The 22,522-nt window shown below is 36.5% G+C and overlaps 1 protein-coding gene and 1 long non-coding RNA gene across 5 annotated transcripts in view; both read left to right on the top strand.

The window, feature by feature from the left end:
- Nucleotides 1-4,099: 4,099 nt before the first annotated feature.
- LOC110675717 lies at nucleotides 4,100-4,699 on the top strand. Its single transcript, XR_002499737.1, has 2 exons — nucleotides 4,100-4,324; nucleotides 4,381-4,699. It is a non-coding gene; the product is annotated as an uncharacterized LOC110675717 (long non-coding RNA).
- Nucleotides 4,700-6,650: 1,951 nt separating this feature from the next.
- LOC5571655 overlaps nucleotides 6,651-22,522 on the top strand; it is a 35,285-nt gene continuing 19,413 nt past the window's right edge. For all 4 annotated transcript variants that reach the window (XM_021845505.1, XM_021845502.1, XM_021845503.1 and 1 more), the window contains exons 1-4: nucleotides 6,651-7,601; nucleotides 21,233-21,751; nucleotides 21,810-21,985; nucleotides 22,051-22,297. In XM_021845505.1, the coding sequence (XP_021701197.1) occupies nucleotides 7,361-7,601; nucleotides 21,233-21,751; nucleotides 21,810-21,985; nucleotides 22,051-22,297 (1,183 nt within the window). In that variant the 5' untranslated portion in view covers nucleotides 6,651-7,360. The remainder of the gene's footprint in view (nucleotides 7,602-21,232; nucleotides 21,752-21,809; nucleotides 21,986-22,050; nucleotides 22,298-22,522) is intronic.

Below are 22,522 nucleotides of genomic sequence, written 5' to 3'. Positions count from 1 at the left end.
GCCATACATTTCGCTAAGTGTATTTTTGAGAGTTTCATTTCTCGAACTGCAACATGTATTACTCGTGATCTTACAAATATTGTTGTACTTTCTAATGTATGGGTTTTTCCTGGAAATTCGTCAGAAACTTATTTAGATATTTACTCAAAGATTCCTTCAGGCACCCCTACTAAAATTATTTCAGAAGTTCATTTAGGGATAAGGAATTTTTCCATGAATTTCACTTAAGATATTTCCAAGAATTCAACCTTTAGCTTTTCTGAGGCTAACTCAAAAAGTTACTCCAAAGTTTACACCAGCAATGTCCTCTGGAATTTTTCCAGAAAGTCTTTCAAGAAAGCCCTAAGTCCATTTTCATCTAATGTCGAATCACTTGCCAGATTTACGTCCGGTTAAGATTCTTTAAAAATCAAGCAGTAATGTCTCCAGAGCATGTATCTATGATTTCTCCAAAATTATTGTGTAGCTTTTTTGAATTCCTTCACAATTTTTCCAGATATTCTCGCCTAGAATATTGTTTTAAGTTGTTGGATAAATAGCTGAAAAAATGGTACGGTAATGTCAGATACAATTTCTGTAGAAATTTCCTGGACTCCTAAGAAAGTCTTGGTGGATTTTCCTGATATGCTTTTATAACCTATTCAAAAAATAATTTATCGTTTTTTTGGTTTTATGGCAGGTTTTAGTGAAGTAATTTCTTGATAAAATTTTGAATAAATTTGTATTTGAGGATTTCCAAGGAGAATAACTGCTCAAATCGGCGTAGAGAATCCTGGAGGAATTCTTTGCAAAATTTCCTTAACAAATTTCTGGTGGAAAAATCTCTAGGAAACATCCTAGAGTGTGCTGGAGACTACTGGGAACTAATGGGAAAATTGTCAGAGTAATCCCTGTAGAAATTACTGGAGAAAGTTGCGCAAGATTTCCTGAACCAAATTTTAATACTTTCTCTAAGCATACCTTGGAAATTCTCTGACTGAATTCCTGGAAAATTGTTCAGAAATCTTTGGAAAAATCACAAGAAAAGTTCCCTTAGCTTTTTCTCGAGCAACCTGAGAATGCATTCCTGGAGAAACTCACGTAATAGCTTATGAAGGGTTTTCTGCAGTCTCTAGATTTTTGTACCAGGGTTCAATGTAAGAAGAAGAAGGAATATATGGCTTAAGTGACTATTTTGATTAAAAAGAAACTTAAGAAAGCTACAATCGATAATAGAAACTTTATGAAAACTCGTATTAATATATTGACTGCCTATTGAAAGTCACATGCTACCAGCCCTGTGATTGGATTTCGACATAGATCAATAGGGTCCTAAAGCCCTGTCCTAATTTTAGTACCAAACGATTAAGTTTAGGCCAGAATCACATGTTTACTCAATTTTTGTATGATTTTCGTTGGTTTACGGCCAAAAAACATTTTGTTCGGATTTCTGGGATTTTGTCATACCCTTTGGTTTAAACTCAAATTTTGGGTGTATTTTGTTTTCCGTGTCCCTTCCGAAATGTCAAATAGGAACAACCCCAATGTTAAAAAGATGAGCCCCTGTGGCGTTTTTGCCGACTCAGGGAATGTCAAACATGATCTAAAGTGTCAAGGTTCAAATTTTGAACCTATTTTTGTAATTTAATTTTAAATGTGATATAACCGTTATTTGAACAGGAAAAATTGCTAAAGTGGTTGCAAGAACATACTCTTTCGTCTTATTAAATAAAAACAAGATTTCATTAAAAAATTTAGGACCCTATTGGCGAAGACAGTACTTAGTTGTAGGGTTCAACCCTGGGTTTCATTAATGATTAGATGATAATACGATCAGAGTAGGCATAGACTGGGCGAAAAAGGGGTTTCAGTTAGAAACAGTGTACGACAGAGCTTGGCAGGAAGAATAAAAACGTAGTGCGTGGAAATTGTTGAATAGTGAATTCAGTGGCTGCCCTGCATCCTCCAAATCTCCGAATACCCATATTCTACATTAGTTTAGTTTCAGAAGTTCCTAGAGAACAATGAGTCAAGAAACAAGCTATGTAACTGTTTAACCGTAACGTCAGAACCCATTGCTTCCGCTTGAGTTTTGTTGTGGGTTCCGTGGATAAATTTTTGTGTTACGCATGGAAACGATTTCCTTATTGGCCACTCCTATCTTTCCCCTTTCCTCCTGGTCTGCTTTCTCTTTATTGCGAGCTTCCGGTGAACCCCTTTTATTTTTCCTGAACGTTGGAGTTCACTCTACCTATCTGTGGAATATCTGCTTCGAACAAAATACATCCACCCACAACGCGCTGAGCATGGCTTATGAGCGATTCATTGCTCTTGACTCTGCCGAAGCTACACTTTTCTTCGTTTGGTAACTTTGGTATAGAGGTCTCCAAGCAAACTGCCACGAATACCAAAGCACAATCAATCTTACACAAGTCGATTTCCTCAGAATGAAAACATATCGATGTTTGTTTGACGTCATTGAGCTTTCGGTCCACGCCAGTCCAACAAGGAAGTGGTTGTTTTGCAGCAATTCTGTTTATATTTGTATTCTCACAGCAAACAAAAGCAAAGTTGTGACAGTTCTCACAGCAAACAAAGAAAATTTTGTCAACATTGCACTACTACGCAGGCAATTGGATGGGTCTATACTTTTCGGGATATCTGTTTGCAGCAACTCCACGGGAAACTCGACCTCAACTGCATCCTTTCCTCTTCTAACCACTCTAGTCTGCAACCATTGCTCACTGGAAAAATTTAAGAATGCTCTGCGGGAACATTTCGGCCGATAACGTGAGGCTTCGGAGGCTTCAGCGGAGGACGTTTTCTACCTGTAATTTTCTTAAAAACACTGTTATTTTTTCCTTGACCTGAAAAATGGTAAAACCGCCAGGGTATCGTTGTTACTAAATAAATTACAAATTACTAAATAAATAAAAATGCTTTGTAGAACATAAGGACTTGTTACTTACCTTTTTGGCTTGATTTCTTGTTTTTGATTCCATTTCAAACAGAATAGGGTCCTAAAGCCCTGTCCCAATTTTAAAGCCAAACGCTTAAATTTAGGTAAAAAACACATGTTTACTCAATTTTCTAATGTTTTCCTTTAGTTCAAGTCCAAAAAATATTTTTTTAGATTTTGTCAAACTTTTGGCTTAAACTCAAATTTTGTGTGTATTATGTTTAGCGTGTCCGTTCCAAAATGTCAGATAGGAACAATCCCAGTGTTAAAACTAAGACCCCTGTGGTGTTTTTGTCGACTAAGCGAACGTCAAACATGATCTAAAGTGTCAAGGTTCATTTATGGACCAATTTTTAAAATTAAAATTTAAATATGATATAGCCATTATTTGAGCGGGAAAAATTGCTAAAGTAGTTGCAGTAACATGCTCTTTCGTGTTATTAAATAAAAACAAGATTTCATTAAAAATTTTAGGACCCAATTACAGTCCCCAAAACATTTAGGTAATGCAAATTAGATTAACTTGATGATAACGATCTAGCGAAAAGTGGAAAACAGCTTGATGCGAATAATTCACGATCTGTCAAAAATAAGTCTCCTCTGAAGCAGACTTATTTTTGACAGATCGAAATCGGAGGGGAAATAATAGGGTCCTAAAATTTTTAATGAAATCTTGTTTTTATTTAATAAGACGAAAGAGTATGTTCTTGCAACCACTTTAGCAATTTTTCCTGTTCAAATAACGGTTATATCACATTTAAAATTAAATTACAAAAATAGGTTCAACATTTGAACCTTGACACTTTAGATCATGTTTGACATTCCCTGAGTCGGCAAAAACGCCACAGGGGCTCATCTTTTTAACATTGGGGTTGTTCCTATTTGACATTTCGGAAGGGACACGGAAAACAACATACACCAAAAATTTGAGTTTAAACCAAAGGGTATGACAAAATCCCATCACGCAGAGAATTCACAACGATTCAAAACAATAATTGTTCTTGTTGTTTGCAATAAGCTTTTTCAATTTGTTGTAAATCAACAAATTGTACTGATTTAACAATGACTTTTATCAGAACAAAACAAAAATTTTGTTGAATTTACTGGCAGCATTTCCAATTTAATTTTTGTTGAAACAACAAAATAAAACATTTATTTCAAAATATAGACTGATTTGTTTCCGCCACTTTTATTTTTAATTTAAATGAAAATTTTATTCAGTGTGTATGGCAGCTTACGACCCACCATTTTATTTGACAGAAACAGAGTTGAAGTAAAAATGTCCGTCAAGAGTTATTGAAGAACTGTCTGTGGAGGAAATATTCCAGTTAATAAAACTGCGCAACTGATTCGGAATGACCGAAATCGTTATTGGAACTTTTCTTGGTAAGCTGTAAACATTTTTGTAGAATTTGGATTCTCAACAGCTTTTGTAATTGCAGTCAACTCCTTCAGCAATACAGCCGCGAGAAATCGAGCTGCTGATTCCACCCCGTCGCTTGCGGAGCGAACCAAGTTTATTCATTAAGAAGACATTGAGATAGTCGCGCAAGTACTAATGCCATTTTTAATCTCCAATCATTTTGGTAAAATATAAGGATCTACCAAAAATCCAAGAAATTCCAGCAAATAGCGGCAGCTCTGAATCACGCGGGATTCATGAACGGCCTCCTATTTTTTGTAATGTTCTGCAGGCAGATTAAATCCTTACGTAAATTGTTGGATATATGATGAAAACAAAAATATAAGGTATTCAAAGTTGTATCTGTTTTCTTTATTTTAAAATAAGAGCAAAATAAAATTCGGCGGGAGGGGCAGGAGGAAAAAGTTGGTCTGGGATCAATAAAATCTTTTTTCATTTCAATTATAAGCATTTTAAAATTAAAAACCCAGTAAGATTTATTTTAAAAATATAAATTTTTATTTTAAAGCAAACATATTGTTATTTCAAAAGAAAAAAATATTGAATCAAAAATTAATTTTGTTGAACCCTATTGGACCCAGCTGTCAAATTCAACAATTAATATTTTTGAACTGAACTACTAGTCGTTATTAAAACAATGAAAGGCTATTATAAGCCGGCAAATAATACAGGAAAATGATTGTAATGATACAGAATATTTTTGGTATTAAAAATGTTTTCTTTGCGTGCAGAAATCCGAACAAAATGTTTTTTGGCCGTAAACCAACGAAAATCATACAAAAATTGAGTAAACATGTGATTCTGGCCTAAACTTAATCGTTTGGTACTAAAATTAGGACAGGGCTTTAGGACCCTATTTTCAAACTGTCAATTTTAAGTTCGATTTTGATTTGATTCACCAATTGGGTCCTAAAATTTTTAATGAAATCTTGTTTTTATTTAATAACACGAAAGAGCATGTTACTGCAACTACTTTAGCAATTTTTCCCGCTCAAATAATGGCTATATCATATTTAAATTTTAATTTTAAAAATTGGTCCATAAATGAACCTTGACACTTTAGATCATGTTTGACGTTCGCTTAGTCGACAAAAACACCACAGGGGTCTTAGTTTTAACACTGGGATTGTTCCTATCTGACATTTTGGAACGGACACGCTAAACATAATACACACAAAATTTGAGTTTAAGCCAAAAGTTTGACAAAATCTAAAAAAATATTTTTTGGACTTGAACTAAAGGAAAACATTAGAAAATTGAGTAAACATGTGTTTTTTACCTAAATTTAAGCGTTTGGCTTTAAAATTGGGACAGGGCTTTAGGACCCTATTGGGACAGACCTGGGAGGGAGGCACCGATACTACACACGAAATATGACACAACACTTTTCCAAATTGCAAGATAACTCCCGCTCACCAACGACAATCAAGGCAGGCTTGGGGAAAATCGCTAGTTTTCTTTTATTGTGTACCTTCGATCTTTCTGGACAAACTTGGAAAAAGGGCCATAGTTTTATGTGCATTCAATTTTAATGATGATTGAGAAACAGTAAAAAGATGCGTGTTTCATTACTTTATATTCGATCAAATTTAAAGGTACTATCGTGGCATTGCTTTTGGGTGTTGCAGGAATTGATTTTCAACCGACTAATGTCAACTTTGTTGGAATGCAAAAATTTGTTTTGATCAATTACGCGCTTTTATCAAGTTTGTCCATTCTTCAAGATCTGGGCTCACAGTGACAGTTCGTGACAGCAGAATCTCGGCTCACTATGACGTACATAAATTTTGTATTGGTTTCTCCCTCCCAGGGACAGACCCTTAGTTTAATCCTTCTACTATCCTATGCGACAAAAAATGTCGGCGCTATTTGTCAAATTCCTTCACCAAAGCCATTTTAGTGAATTTACCATCAGAGCTATTGTATTTGTAGACTTTATTCTACACCATAGATAAGATGGTGTTTGAATAATGTGCAACTTATCAAATAAGGGTTCATTCACAAATTTCATAACGCCAAAACGACTGTTTTCGACACCCACCGACCCCCGCAACGCATTTTATGTGGATTTGTGGAATGTTATGAAATTTCATTCGGGTGCCCAAACGGTTTGAAACACGTGTTTGTCCAAACCGAAAGGCGCGAAGCGTTTTGCGTGAAACACACCGAAGAATTCAACCCTGAAGGGTCATTATGCGAAATAATAATAATCAAAATGCACCACCAGGGACTGCTGTAACCAGCTGTCTAACTGCAAGAAATCGCTCCGCAGCGCCATCTCCGTTTTCGTGCAGTTTTTCTCGGCGACCACAATTTTGACAGGTCGCGCATTCTCTTCGCGGAGGCATCAAAACTTTTGGTAGAAAAATTTGTTACAAGCCGCAAAATCTTTTCCTCACGTTTCGGATAGCAATTTCATTCGGATTCGCTCGAACAGGGTGAGTTTTCGCTAGGTCCGGTGAGTGTATTCCGATCCGGTGTCGGTAGTTGCCAGAAATCGTCCGGAACGCAGTTCCCTAGGCGAATGTGTGTGTGATTGAAGTTTTGGGACAGCAAGCGGAAGCCAAACAGAGGGGCGATTTGTTTTCGTTTTCTCGGTCCGGAGGCTGCGGGATTGCAATTGGAAGGTGTGCGTGCGAATGGTTTAAGGCCTCTTTATCGCGTTCTCGATCCGAAAAGATTGTTCCGAAAGTGGTTATGTAGCCGGAACGGGTTTTACCTAGACAGCCGGAAGTCAAAAGTGCAAAGTGCGTTTTTGTTTACGTTCCTCCCGGGGAAAGATTCTTCTTGGAAGTGTTGTGCAAGTTTCCCGCTTTGATTGGCCTTGAAAAGGTGGTACTGCAGAGAAGAAAAGGAACGTGCCACGGAAGAGGCCTTCAATGGCTGGCCATAGCTGACGGGAACAAATCGAGCCAAATGCCCGTTTATGATGATGAGTGCAATTTGAGAAGAAGCTGAAACAAGATCGGGAAAACAGGAAGTTTAATTTAAGCAAAAAAATGTCCAAAACGACAACGCTTTCTGTGACTGCTACGGCAGCGGTAGGGAAAAGCAGTACTGGTGGAGGGGGAGGACGAAATGCAGCTACGGCAGGGGAGTTTGATGTCCCTGCTTTCGAACAGAAGCTCAAAGAGCTCAAGGACACCCAGGACAGTATCCAGCAGCTTTCGGCGTGGTGTCTGCAGAGAAGAACTCACCACAAGAAGATCGTCAGCAGCTGGCTGAATGTGCTGAAGCAGGGTGAGTAGTTTTGATTGTTTTCTGGCAGGGCTGGGAGCAGGTCTCTTATTAGAAACATGGTCACTATTTTGATGCATGTCTCTAAAATGTCCCTATTTTTTAAAAAAGTTTTCGTTTTTGGTCTTTGAAACACTTTTTTTTTATCTTTTCTCGTTGTCAATTTATCATGGCGCAAAGTTCTTGAGCAGTGACTCCCAACGCTTTTGAAGTTCCACAAAAATTCCGGGGAACCTTAAAATAAATCGAGAGGGATTAGCGATAAGGGCCTATCTGACAAATCAATAACAACAACAAAACATCCAATGAAATTCTCATGTGGATTTTTTATCCCAATAATTTGGTAATAAGTAATAGGGATACTGAAAATCCCTCCTCTTGGTTATGCGACCTTGCCGCGATGGGAGGGCATAATCCATTAGCCCATATGATGAAAACCAAAGGCGTAACCTGTAGTGGTGGTATCACAATTTGGCATTTTTTGCTTAAAGCCGCGTCGTAATTCATATGGCATAGACGCAATAATATCTCGGATGTGATCCAACGGACATTCTGCGTTATTGATAGAATTGATGCCCATTTCAAATAATTATTCTATTCGAAGTTGACATTGGTACTATTGGTGACGATCAGTTTGCCTTTTGCTAACCAGAACGATCCGTAGCCACTCTTACTATTAGCTAGCTAGACACATCGTTATCATATACGACGTAGGGAATATTACTCTGAGGAAAATGACTAGTAGATTCAAAGTAGAAATAAGTGGCGAGAATTTTATTTTAGGATGGTTTTTACATTGCCATAATAAGAAATACCTCTTTTGTAACAATGGTATAAATAATCTAATTCCAGCTTCATTTTCTCAAAATTTACAAGTAGAAGGTAGGCGTTGTGAAGCATTGCATTTGCCACCGAAAAGTGAATCTTGTAGAAGACTTTAATAGAAGCCACTATAATAATGACTATGGAAAGTAAGAGGCTGAGATCGATCATTGCTAATTTCGAGAAATTGTTGAACAGACAAGAAAGTGAATCATTTCTTCAAGGATATATGAATATAATGACCAATAAATACTACTACGAGAATAACGAAATTAACTAGAACTACAGCCTAATTTTATTGAGACTTGACGACAATTGATATTAAAGACTCTAATCTTACGTAAAAGACAGGAGTAATCACAATAGCATGACTAAAAAGGACACTTAAATGACAAATCATTTCGACTAAACAGTATTAGTAATGACACTACTACACTACTATTTCAAACAAATTCTGTTGGAGATGCTGATTTTCACAATGCTTTCTTTTCTCAGAAGAAAGGGATTATGGGTACAGCCACATTGAGATTATACATAAGCCTCATAATGTAGAAGTAATTAAATTTATATCAGAAATATTTTCACCCAGTTCACGCAGTATGTGATATGAGTTGTACAAAATTTCAGCCTCAAATAATCACTTTAGAGTTCCTGTTAATTATTCAAAATTCTAGTTTCTTCCCATACTACCATAAAATGCACAATTGGTATTCCATTTACTCAATGCCTACTTTTGTCGAATGTTACAAATATGCAGTTATGGGCAGCTAAGCTTATTAATAGTAAACAGCAAAAAACAAACGAAAACAATTTAAAACTTATAATTTTGTTTTATGGCTGTAGCGGTCATGCGACTCAAAGGTAAAGGGAGTCTATAGAAGCAAATGATGGAAACGAATAGGTGTCGATGCTTATAATGCATTCGATGCAGCCATAAAACAAAATAATACAAAACAATCACGGTCGAAACCTTCTCCTATGTATTTAAAATTTATCTCTTAAATCAGGGTGTCTACTACCTGGAAAAACCTAGAAAACCTGGGATTCTCAGGGAATTTTATTCAACCTGGAATTCTCAGGGAATTTTGGCCACACTCAGGGAAATAATTTTGAAACAGTAATTTATGGTTGAATATGTTCACGATTAACTATTTCGAAACTATTTTTGCACACTTTATTTAATATAAAAAATTTCGGCTGCGCCGCTTCAAATTGCTACTTGAACGATTCAGTTCATTAATAAACTTGGATGTTTTCCGTGAAATGCTCTCAAATAATGCACCATATATTTGTCATAAAGTACTATAATCATCGATTGTTCGTAGTTCCGGAAAAAAATATCTTTTTGTTGCAGGATATGAATCCGTATAATTAAAGATTTCAATATTACGCAGCTTAACAAAGATAACATTTTTGCGTGTCTCAAAGATCATATGAAAATGTTCCAGCACATTACAATTTTGAGCTACTGATCATCAAAGTAGTATGAAATGCTGTTTTTAATAATAAATCTGTCGAGTCTAGTACACGACACTGAAGACGGCCTTACAGTTGAGGTCGAAATACGCGTATCTGTCAAAGGATACAAACTCTAGTGGAATTAAATGGTATAGTACTAAATTCGGTTTTTTCATCTACTTGCTGTTTTTAATGTTGAAAGTTAAACTATGATTGGTATATAGTGATCTATCCCACCAATAATCACCAGAATAGGATTATGTAGGATTTGGTTTGAATGCACGAATAAATGTTGAATAAATTGATTTTTCAACATGCTGCCATCGTCACACAAAATTATTCGTTCCTATTATATGGCATATATGGCAAGATACCATACTTTTCTAATACATCTGTTTGAGAAAAATCTTGTACTCGACGCACCGCAGGATAGCAGGGTTTAAATGTGAGAGCTTTTCGTGTGTAGACTGTTTGCGCGCCTAGACTGAAAGCTTGCTAGCGTGTGTGAAGAGGTGAAAGGTACAGTGGATTCAAGAGAAAATGCAGCTGGATGGAAGACATGAATGAACAGGCAAAAGTCCACTAGCAGACTTCGCGGAGTGATATTCTCGCGGAGTAATCAAAGTTAATAAAGTTAAAGTTATCTTGAAAATCAACCCACGCGTTTCAGTGCAAGTTAAATCCAATCCGGAGAAAAACCAAATCCCCTGAGCTACTGTCGGAACAACATCAACAAATAAATTTTAAGCTTTGAAAGTATCATGAAACTCGTAGAAAAGTATTCTCTTACACATCAACTTTGAATTCTGTAGTAAACTAAGCAAATAAATCTTCATATAAGCTGGTTCTTGCATGTAAGTTGACTGTAGTCGTTAAACAATGCATTTCAACACCCAATATCCCAAAAACTAGAAAATATTTTTGAAAACGACCATGGTTTCAGTAAGTATAATTTAAGTAAATAGCAGTATTTAGATGCTTGAAACAAAGAAAATGTTCCGCAGTGTTTTTTGATTAATGTAAAAGATTCACGCATACACCAGTAAAAAGAATACTTTTTAATGGAACTTCTGAATAGACCTTTTTCGTCAGATCTCAGCCCGATCTCAGAATATATTTTAAGCATTCCTGTTTTTGTAGAAATTCTAATGAAATACAAAAAAAAAATCATTTTATTTCCTTTGCAGTGTTGGTAAACCTCTCTTTTAAGATATTTGGTGTCTATTTTGATGTAAGTCGAAAAAAATCCTAAAGATCTCTAAAGTCGTCGTTTTGAACAAAATTGTCTCTTAAGTTACTATATTCATTATATTGCTTGCAGTTAATCCTGATGCATAATTTTACACAGTAACATTCAAAGACTATAATTCGAATATTCAATAGGCTCATCTAGATTTTTTCTCAGATCCCTCAAGGAAAAGCTTCAAGAAATATCCCAGTAATTCCAAGAGATTTGATCTGGAATACTTTCAAAGATGTTCTCTAGACTTTTTTGTATAGAGTTCTCTCTACCAATTATCCCAGAAATTCATCCACCGAATTTACGAAGGATGTTTATTGGAATTTTTCCAGATTGTGCTCCCGTAATTTTTTGGTTTATTTCTTTGATTTATTTTTTTTTTCGAAAATTATCCCAAACTATGTACTAATTCTTCAATCGATTCCTCCAGTTGTTGCTCTAAAGATTTTTCCAAACATTCATATACAGAAATTTCTTCAATAAAACCCACCATAGTTTTGAAGAAATTCGCTTACATATTTTACCAAGGAATCGCACAAGAGAAAATTATTAAATTCGGCTGGTGAAACGGCTGGTGGTTTTTGATAAAAAATGCTTATAGCGGAAATAAAACGGACTATTCTGCACGCGTTCTGCTGGGCAGTGGTTTGTTAAAGGCCAAGCGGAAGGTGAATATGCATCGACGCCAAACATTAGATTTTCGGGAGCTCGAATCTGGAGAGCCGGTCAGCGGATCGGGCTGTGAACTTGATCGATTGGTCACTCGCTGGTGCTGACCAATGGATTAGGTTTTCAGCTTGAACCGCTATCTGGTACTCTAGCTTTGTGCTCTTGAAGGTTTGAGTTTTGGTTTCGTTTTATCTTCACCAGATAAATCGTTTGTTTTTGTGTCGTAGATCTTTCTTTTCTCATATTGGTTTGCACGCGATTTGAGTTCAAATCGAGTTCCCGTTTTCGCATCGCCGGAGTGATATTTTGCTATTGTGAAATGACCATGCTGATTTAAGTAGCTTATAGCTGCTCAATCAAGGACTGATGATCAATTTGGTGAGTTCGTTTCATGCTTTCATTTTAAATTTACAATATATTTAAAAAAAAACTTATATTTATCATGAGAACGATGGAAATGTTACTTAAATAATTTGTTTTAACAAAATAAGAACAGTTCGTTATAGTAAGTGTCGACATAGATTCTTGTACATTAACATTAAAAATCCCAAACCTTTCCTTTTATTTGATTTTATCATTATAAAAAATAACCTTTGAATGGTTCTAAAAGTGTCGACTTACCATATGTTCACGTTGTCTTTAAAGTGCTGATAGGTGATTTTTTGAACTGAGGTTGCATGAATCGCATCACTTACCAAGGAGTTTTGTTAGAGGGGAGGGATCATAGCTGCTTGATCAGGATTCACTGATCAAGCAGCTATGATCCCTCCCCTCTAACAAAACTCCTTCCCGTGACAACCATGGAGATGCAGAGGTGATCTCAGTTTCTGGATGTCACACTAACATTCCTTCCCTTCCCCGATGACCGTAATGACGTGGCCGGCGCCGTTATTGACTTTTCAATGTTTGGAGTTCTCGAAAGTGTACATTGAAGATGGAAAGCTACTCCCAAGCTACATCTCTTGCAGAGGCGACTCGTAACCGCACTTTTTACCTGTTCTACGCATCTAAAAATGTCGTTTTTCGACAAATTAAGATCATAAAGCCAATAGTAAATGATTGGAATCTTCCTTTCTAGCAAATCTTCAATTAATAGATGCAAATTGGTTGCATAAAATCAAGAATTTCTATTTGTGGAACAGGTAGATTTGAGGTTGGGGAATCGCCACTGATCTCTTGGTTCCTTGTGCAACTTCGATTATTCTGGTCAATCACGTAGTAGCAACTACGAATTGTACGGTCATCAATGCTCATGCTTATGCTTTAGATATTTTACCAAGGAATCGCACAAGAATTCCTACGCTTTTTCATGTTAATTCCTTTAGAGTTCATTTATGGTTACTTCCAGGAATCGTTCCAACAGTTTCTCGAGGGGTTATTCGAGGAAATCTAGTGGGAAGGAAGGACTTCCCAATAAACTCGATCGTCGATTAATCATAATGCTTCTATTAATTTTTTTCTAGATGTTTCTTCAGCATTTCATCCAAACGTTTTCCAATGAATTTCTCGAATAAAATACCCTTGGAATCTTCTAAAGTTTATTCAAGGTTCCACACCAGTTAACACCACTGCAAATTTTCCAATAATTACTCCGATCATTCTCTTACAAACTTCTTTGGAAATTCCTTCCGATGTTATTCAAGGAATTATAATTCTGAAAATCCTACGGGATAAGCTATTCGATCGATTTTTGTTTTCAATATCTTAACAATTGATCTAGGAAATCTTCTCAAACTTCCTCAAGTGTCTAGGAGTTCTTTCGGGGATCCTTGTTCATCAAGAGTTATGTACTTTGAACCTTACACAAGCTTCATCGGAGTTTACTTTAGGTTTTCTTCTAAAATATTACTCGTCCATGTATTTATCAAACATTTAACTAATAATATCTGAAAAATTTGCATGCAATTTCTTTAGAGATATTCTTTTAAAAATGCCTGAAAAAATATTCGACGACTTACTTGGGAAATATCTCAAAGAATTACTGGAGTAATTACTCAAGAAATCTTAGAAGGAATCTCTAGGGTACATTCAGAAAGTATCCACAGAGAAATTTCAAGTTGAAATGTTGAAGATATTCCTGAAAATCAATGTTGTAGGTGATTCTAAGAAAGACCCAGAGGTGCTTTCTGGAGACGATACTGTTTTTTAGATGTTCCAAACGGGTATTTTTGAGAGTGCCCAAAATAAAGCGATGGAAGAATCGTTGTCTGGAGAACTTAAGTCTTTGTTGGGGAATCTTTGGAGGAATTCCCAATGAAATCTCTGAGGTGTTTTCTGTGGTTCTTCTTCAAAAAACCCATATTGTATTCTTGAGGTTTCTAAAATAAAATTGTAGTGTTTTCAAGCCATTTAAGACCTATTGTTAGAAATGAATTCAAATTCATTCAAAATTTATAATTCAATAATCATCATAATTTAAGAGTTTTTCTTGAGCCTGGAATTATTTCTTAAGACCTGGAAAAAACCTGGAAATATCAGGGAATTTCATTTCAGTAAACGAGTAGACACTCTGCTCTTAAATAGTTGAGCTTAACATACACAATTGCTTGAAAAACATTTTTGGAAAATCTAGGTTCATTGATCCAGTTAATACTCGATGTTTGTAGCGTTGGAATCCATGCAATAAAAACAAAGGTGTAGCATAAAACTACTGAGTACAGGACTTGGACAGAGACTCGCCTGTTCCATTAGTAGATGTTCAAATGTTTATATTGGAATATTACGCTGTCGAGCGATCAATTCCCGTTGTATTCGACGACAAAATGTTGTTGAGGTGTCGTGAAAGTCGAAGATCGAGTGAAATTCGTTGAACCGTGTGGTAGTGAAACGTATCGGGTCATGCATGCCATAAGGCTTCATTCACAAATTTCATAACGCTGAAAATGGGCATTTGTGACACCCTCCCACCCTCTTGTAACGCATTTTGTATGAATATTCTACAAATATTGTATGAGCTGTAACGCTCTTAGGACAGCCACCCATCCCTTTCAACGTTATGAAATTTGTGAATGGGCCCTAATTTGATGATCGGATACCGAGGCGCAAAAAAGTATCTTGAGCGAAGATTTCGTTCAGGAACATAAATGCCAATTTGGCCTATTATTTCGAGGTTGTCGATTTCTCCGGTAAAGAGTTTAGCTACAAAAATTGGTTGTACGCCTATGTTCGAGGGTTTCTATACCCAATAATTGGCAACTTTTTTCGTAGGGCGGAATGTTTGATGGATCGTTGGTAGATACCGAAGGGCATAGCGAACAAATTTTCTTTGGATGGCCTCAATCCTCGCTATCCAGAATGCGTGATATGAACACCAAATGACTGATCCGAATTCTAAAATCGAACATACAAGCGCACAGTATAACGCTTTGAGACACAGAGGATCGTGGATTTCGTCGGCAATTTTGAATATAAAACCAAGTTGTCTGTTTGCTTTAGTAAGCATAACCGAGTAGTGTTGGTTAAACGTTAATCGGGCATCCAGTGAGATTCCAAGATCACGAAGATTGTTGACGCGTTGGAGACTCTGGCCGTTCATCTTATAATCGTGCAAAACAGGGCTCTTCCTGCGATGAAATGTGATTACATTGCATTTGTGAACACTGAGAGTTAGACAATTATCTGAACACCACGTTTCGAAGCTGTGAATTAGGTTCTGTAGTTGTAAGCAGTCTCTGAAGCAACGAACAATGATATACAGTTTAACAGCATCTGCGTAAAATGAACGGCATTCTGGTGGGAGGATCAGTCCAACATCATTGTTGAAAATCGTAAACAGCAACGGTCCTAAGTTGCTGCCCTGTGGAACGCCTGAAGGGTTGGTGAAGTGATATGATTCAGCTGTACCAATTTTGACGCAAAGAAGTCGGTCAGTAAAATAAGAACTGAACCAGCGTATCATTGCTCCAGACACACCAAGTTTATTGAGCTTTGCCAGTAGAATACCGTGGTCTACACGGTCGAAAGCAGCTTTGAGATCCGAGTAAACGACGTCGATTTGCGCACCAGTTTCCATATTGAGGACTATCGACTATAGCGTCCCAAATCAACCGAAGAAGGATTCAGAAAATCGGCGAATGCATGTTGAGTTACGAAATAGCCGGAAGCCTGGTAACAGTGCCATTTTTTGGATTCGGTTCAAAAGCCCGCACTGTGATACCATCTGGCTAGTACCACTGATTGCCGACTACGCTCGAAGCAGATTTACTAATCGTAACTATAAAAAATACAAACGAGACATCCTCAACATTCTTCCCACGGAGAACTAATTTGGTTACGTTCACCAGGGACGGGTCGGTATTGGAGATCTCGATAACATACTGTTTAACTTCATCGGCAAGTTGATCAGGCGCAAAAGGAGTCGCATAAAAGGACTCAATGTCACTAGGAGTTTGCATGCTGTTTGCAACTTGAAATGACGGTCATTTTGGCATAATGACTAATGATAATTTGAGAATTATATTCACGGTGTGCCATAAACCGTTATTAACGCAAAACAATGTCAAAGGATTTGGCACCCACCATTCGAAAGATATAGTATTCAAGCATCTTCTCCGTGAATTTGAAAATATTTTAACGAGGGAATCGAAAGTTATCGTGATTTGAAGGTTTTGAGCTGTTTTGGAAGAGATTCTTATATACTTCACAATTTTCCCCGCCAGTGCATCATTATTAACTTGTAATCTAGCCAAGTAACCATCAGTTTTGCATTAAGCATCTTCTATGAAAATTTGAGATAATTTCGTCGAAAAAATCAAAAGTTACAATGATTAGTATATTTACCATTATTTCTATGACGTTTAAATAAGAGCTTATTTATAAGGCTTTGCTATATTAAAGTACATAATTTACAAATAAAAATGTTTATAGGACTGACACTCGGTATTCAAAACATATAGTTCTCAAGCATCTTCGCAGTTAGTTTGATGAAACTTTATCAAAAGACAATATAACTGGAGTACTTTGTAGTATTGGAACTGTATTTAAGATTTGTTTTTCAATCGTCTAAAATAATGTTCGCGACACGCATTTTATCATTGCGACACAAATAACTTAACAGATTTGTATTGAACTTGTATCTTTCATTCAAGAAAGGCAGTGCTTCATTACAGCATAAGCAAATGTGTTCATTTTTAACAATTTTATATCATACTCGGCGTTTTGCTGGGCAGTGATTCATTATGGCCCAAATAAGCGTATTGATGAACCTGAACAATTTGAAAGTGGTTCCTTGTTGCTCAGTCGAGAATGGATTATCAACTGGTGAGATCGCTTTATGCTACTGTTCTAAATAGGCTAAATATGATTGTTCAGAATTGGTTTGGACAACGAAGGGGATACGTTTAAATATTTGTTCAAATAATAGTTCGTAGTCGGTTATTGTCGAAACAAACCTTGTTTCATGTTTTCAAATATTCGAATGCAACAAGTATCTTATTCGGTTTAGTTTCACATAATAACACAAGATCCTTGAATTGTTCGATACTATAAATATCGACTTTTCCTTTAGATACTATTATTTCATTTATTATTTTGTTGACTTCATTATGTTTGTAGAGAGGTGTATCATATTCACTGAATGCGATGGTCTCTAAGACTCTTGTAATTATGCGTTTTATTTACCAAGACGAATCCTGTAATATAACCCTTTCCCATTTTCCAAACTCAAAATGATTTCTCTTGAAAGTGCAGAGGACCCCAACGGCTTCCTTAGAGATAGCAACACGTTATACATTTATTCCATAACCCAAATTGACCTGTATTCGGACGCAGCCGGCGCCGATATTGCTTAGTACAGGGAATAAGAATTCCATTATTTGCATACTGAGGGTGGTGCAACAAGTCCTAAGTAGCATCCGTCGGTTCCATGTGCAAGTATAGTTGCTTTAATAACAAAGAAACAGCATCGAGAGGTTAATCACGTTGTTTAATCACAATGATTAACATATTTACAAGAGTTTGTTGGGTTTAGTAAAGGTAAAAACATTGAACATGCTAATCAAAAATATTCAAAATTCGCTTTTCCAAAACTTCAAAGTACTCTAGTTATGGTGTCTTTTGATAAAGTTTTCTCAAACTAACTTCGAATATGGTAGACAACTAATGTGTGTAGCCAACTATATCTTTTGAATGCCGAGTGTCAGTCCTATAAACATTTTTTATTTGTAAATTAGGCTGATACAAATATTAAATTTCTTTTATGTCCGAGACCACTTGGAAGATACGAGGGGGGGGGGGATAAAAATAAATAAGGAACAAAAAAATAAAAATGAAAAAAAAGTTAATTTTTCGAATTTTTATTTTGAACGATAATTGTTAAACTTTTTTCAAACGTCCTCTGGCTCATTCTTTTACTTGTTTTTTACTTTGAAAATTGAAAAAAATCAAACTGATGTCAAAAAAATTATGATTTGTTTTTCTCCCCTTCAAAGTTTTCGGATTTTGGAAGGGGGGGGGGGGTGACATAAAAGAAAATTAATATTTGTATCAGCCTTATGTACCATAATATAGCAAAGCCTTATAAATATGCTCTTATTTAAAATTCATAGAAATTATGGGAAATATACTAATCATTGTAATTTTTGATTTTATCTACGAAATTATCTCAAATTTTCAGAGAAGATGCTTAGATATCATATGTTTTGAAAGCTTAATGCAAAGCTGAGGGTTATTCGGCTAGTTTACAAATTAATAATGATGCACTGGTGGGGAAAATTTTGATGTATATAAGAATCACTTCCAAAAGAACAGCTCAAACCCTTGAAATCACGATAACTTTCGAGTCCCTCGTTAAAATATTTTCAAATTCACGAAGAAGATGCTTGAATACCATATCTTTCGAATGGTGGGTGCCAAATTCATGGACATTTTTTTGCGTTAATAACGGTTGCTGGCACACCGTGTATTCCTTTTTTAAAAAGATGCATGTTCTAGATGAAAACAGGTTATGCCAAAAGACCTTGATGCCTAAAGGCGTTATGCCAAATGACCATATGCTAAATGGCTTTATACCAAATGTCCCAGATCTATTCCATTTGGCATAAAGCCATTTGTCTTAAGGTCGTTTGGCATAAGGTCTTTCGACATAACAGTCATTTGGCAAAATGGCCATTTGGCATAAACTGAGTTTTGTTGCTTTTTGTTCCAAAGATGGCCGTTCTTCATGAAAAAATCGTCCCCTTGATGCTACGACTAGATAGCTCGTAATTTAAAATTTTAATATGTCAAAACATTTATCTTAATTAGATCTACAAACTATCTCGTCAGGCATTTAAGCGCATCGTGTCATGGGGTGTGGGTTCGATTCCCGCTTCAGCTGTTGAAACTTTCGTCAAGAATGTTTCTTGGTTGTGCCACTGGAGCATGCTTGTCCGTTGTCTAGTGTTGAGGTGATTATAGAACGAAGCCGCACCTCAAATTTTCAAGAGCACAAGACTTCAGAACCAAACAGCGCCCCGCGTTCAAAATTTATCCCATTGGTCACCACCAGTAAGCATGTAATTTGATCGATTTTCAACACGGACAGTTGTCAGATTCTCCTGTCTTGTCTTAGCAGCTAAATGGCTGTCCATGTCTTTTAAATTACACAAGGTAAAGCTTTTTTCTCAATCATATTCTCTGCGATTAACCATCACCTTGTAAAACGGTCATATTTTCAAAATTGCACCTCCCAAAATTTTGATTTTTGAGTTATCTAGTTATAGCATTAGGGGACAAAATGTTGTGTCAAATGACGGTTATGCCTAATGCCCTTTATACCAAACGGCGTTATGCCAAATTATTTTATGCCAAATGGCTTCATGCCAAATTACTCAGACCTATTTGAACCTGCAATGCCCATGTAGATTTTCATTTACTCCCACCTCCCTCTCCGTGGGCTATCGTGAGGTTTTTTGTACCCAATATAAATTATCCCCGTGGTATATGGAGACATTTTTTCAATTGATAATGGCGCCATCCTTGGAGTATTTGAACGACTACGATTGACTATACACCATAAACAATTAGAGCTGCGTTGAGGTTGTCAATGATAGTTGGCGGTTTCACGGAAGGCATATTCCATTTTTTTGTGATAATGTTTAATTATCTTTTCGGTCATATCGTGCACGTTTAGGGACTCATCAAAAGACTCTTTCAGAATTTCCTCCAGAGATTTCTTCAGCAATTCTCACATGGATTCTTCCAAATATATTTCTACTGGTTTTTCTTGGTATGCTTAGAGGAATTTTTAAAGAAACCATTCAGCGTGAAAACGCTCCAATAGTTTCCACAATTCTACGATTTCCAGCAGAAATTTCCTATGGAGATTCTTCCATTAATTTATATATCTAGGGTAGGTGTACCAGTTATGGCCATAGTGGTTCCCTATTTCGCCATACGTGATATCTTGAATGCCTTCACATTTTGAAAGATCTTTTGTGTTTTAGCAGTAAGATAAAGGATAAATCTTGATGTTAAAACATTCAGAAAGATTAAAAATGTAAAAGTTATCCATATTTTGCATATGGCCAAATAGGGAACCACTATGGCCATAACTGGTACACTTTCCCTATGTCTCCCGTAAGATTTTTAAAAGATTTTCAAGGAATTCTTCCAGAGGAACTAACAAAGGTATATTCCAGGGTTTATGAATCAATTTGTTCGAAGATTTGTTGAAAAAATCGCACAAAAATTCATCTAAAAATTTCCACGTTAATTGTTTTAGTATTCTTCTGAGCTATTTTTACAGAGATTTATTAAAAAAATAACAGATTTTTCCAGCAGTTGTTCTAGAATTTTTTCCAGGAAGTTAATCAGGAATTCTTTCAAAAAATTCTCTTTTTTATTCTATTATTTTTATCTTATATATTTTAATTTGTCTTTATGACAAAGCTGATAAAGCTGCTACAGAATTTCCTCACCCAGGAATATTTTTAAAGCATTTTCTACAGATTCCTAACACTTTCTCAAGTTGATTCTCTATAAAATCTTGGAAAACTCATTAGGATGTTCTATTACGAAATATAACAAAAATTATTCCAGTATTTTTCCGATTTTTCTAGTACATTATTATAATAGGAAATACGCCCGTTGCTTTTCAGGTATTAGTCAAGAAAGTCTGGTAGAATATTTATGACGAATTTGTTTGGTATTTTTTTCAATGATTATTATAGCAATTTATCTGGAAATCTCTCCCAGGTTTCTCAGGGATCTAAAATTTTGAGATCCTTGAATGAGTTTGTCAGCTATTTCTCCAGAAGTTTCATTTCTGATTTGTTAAGTAGTAAATACCTTGAAGAATTTGTAGACGGATTCCATTAGCACTTCCTAGGGATTTCCCGGAAATATCTCTAGAGGAAATTCTGAAAAAAAAAATCCGTAAAAGATACACTGCATATATTTATGGAAAAATACTAAAAAACTTTCGAAAAATTTGAATTTATTGATTTAAATCTTTTTTTCCCTACAGTGAAAGTGGAAAACCGTCTCACGCTGTTCTACTTGGCAAACGATGTCATCCAGTACAGCAAGCGTAAAAACTACGAATACGTCGATAGCTGGGGAACGTATCTACAGAAGGCGACCACCTTGGTTCGGGACGAAAAGGTGAAGCACAAAATCCTCCGAATCTTCAAGATCTGGGAACAACGCGAGATCTACAACGATGAGTTTCTGGCTGACCTGAACGGTTTACTCAGTGCTACATCGGCCAAGAAGAGTGACTCGTCTACGAGTGTTACTTCGACGACCGCACCGGCCACTACGGGTTCACAAACCGTCACTCTGGCAAGTGGGCCATCGCGGTTGACGGAACAAACCAAAAGCGTCGTCATCACGTTGGATGTTGACGATTTCCAGAGTGCTTCGCTGGTTTCGACCATCAAGGATTGTGTCAAAAACGAAACCGATACGGATACGACGTTCAAAAGCCTGAACAAGACACCGCTGGTTGATGTGGAGATGGTCCGGAACTCCATCAAGGGAAAAGGTGAGATAATGCGGAAATTGAGTAAGGAGATAGAGGTAACTTTTGTTTTATTCTGCAGAACGAAAACGAGTTGAAGATATCGAACATGAGATTGAAGAGAATCTGGTTCATTACCAAAGTTACGTACATAGTTTGAAAACGGAGATCAAATCGAGGAAGCTGCTTCTAAGTTTGCTGGAACAAGCTGACACGTTCTACCACAATCAACGAGGGGAGGTCAAAGTTGTGGTGAATGTAAGCTAGATGTTCTCTAAGTTTTTTCTGTCTTTCAATAACGTTCTTCTGAATCCATCCCGCAGGCCTATCGAAATTTCGGCAACCGACTGAAGAGCATGAAGAAGAAGTTGGACGAGCTGACGACGACTTTGCCGAGTCCGATGCCGTCGCCTGATATCAATGCACCTTCGCCGGAGCCGGACATGGATCTGCAGCTGCCCGACGATCAGAGCTTCTTTAACGTCAACGGGATGATGAACAGCTACATGGACGGAAATCTGCCGTTCGATATCAACGATTTCCGGAGAGATTCTCCAACGACGAGTGCGGGTGAGTGATAGGCAATTGTGCGATCAACACTTGACTTGCGTGAGTTTTCGGATGTAGATAGCTAAACTTTCTTGATTGGTGTTGGAGGTAATCGGTGAAGGTACAAATTTCCAAGTTAAATTCATCAGAAAAAGCAAAGTGAAACAAAGAAGAAATTTGATCGACTTTTGTTTTATAATTATTAATGCTAAGTTCATTAGAATCGGAAAGTGAATTTGAGGTATT

The sequence above is a fragment of the Aedes aegypti genome, chromosome 2 (genome assembly GCF_002204515.2).
Source record: "Aedes aegypti strain LVP_AGWG chromosome 2, AaegL5.0 Primary Assembly, whole genome shotgun sequence".
Taxonomy (NCBI): Eukaryota; Metazoa; Arthropoda; class Insecta; order Diptera; family Culicidae; genus Aedes; species Aedes aegypti.
This window is presented reverse-complemented; position numbering and strand designations above follow the sequence as displayed.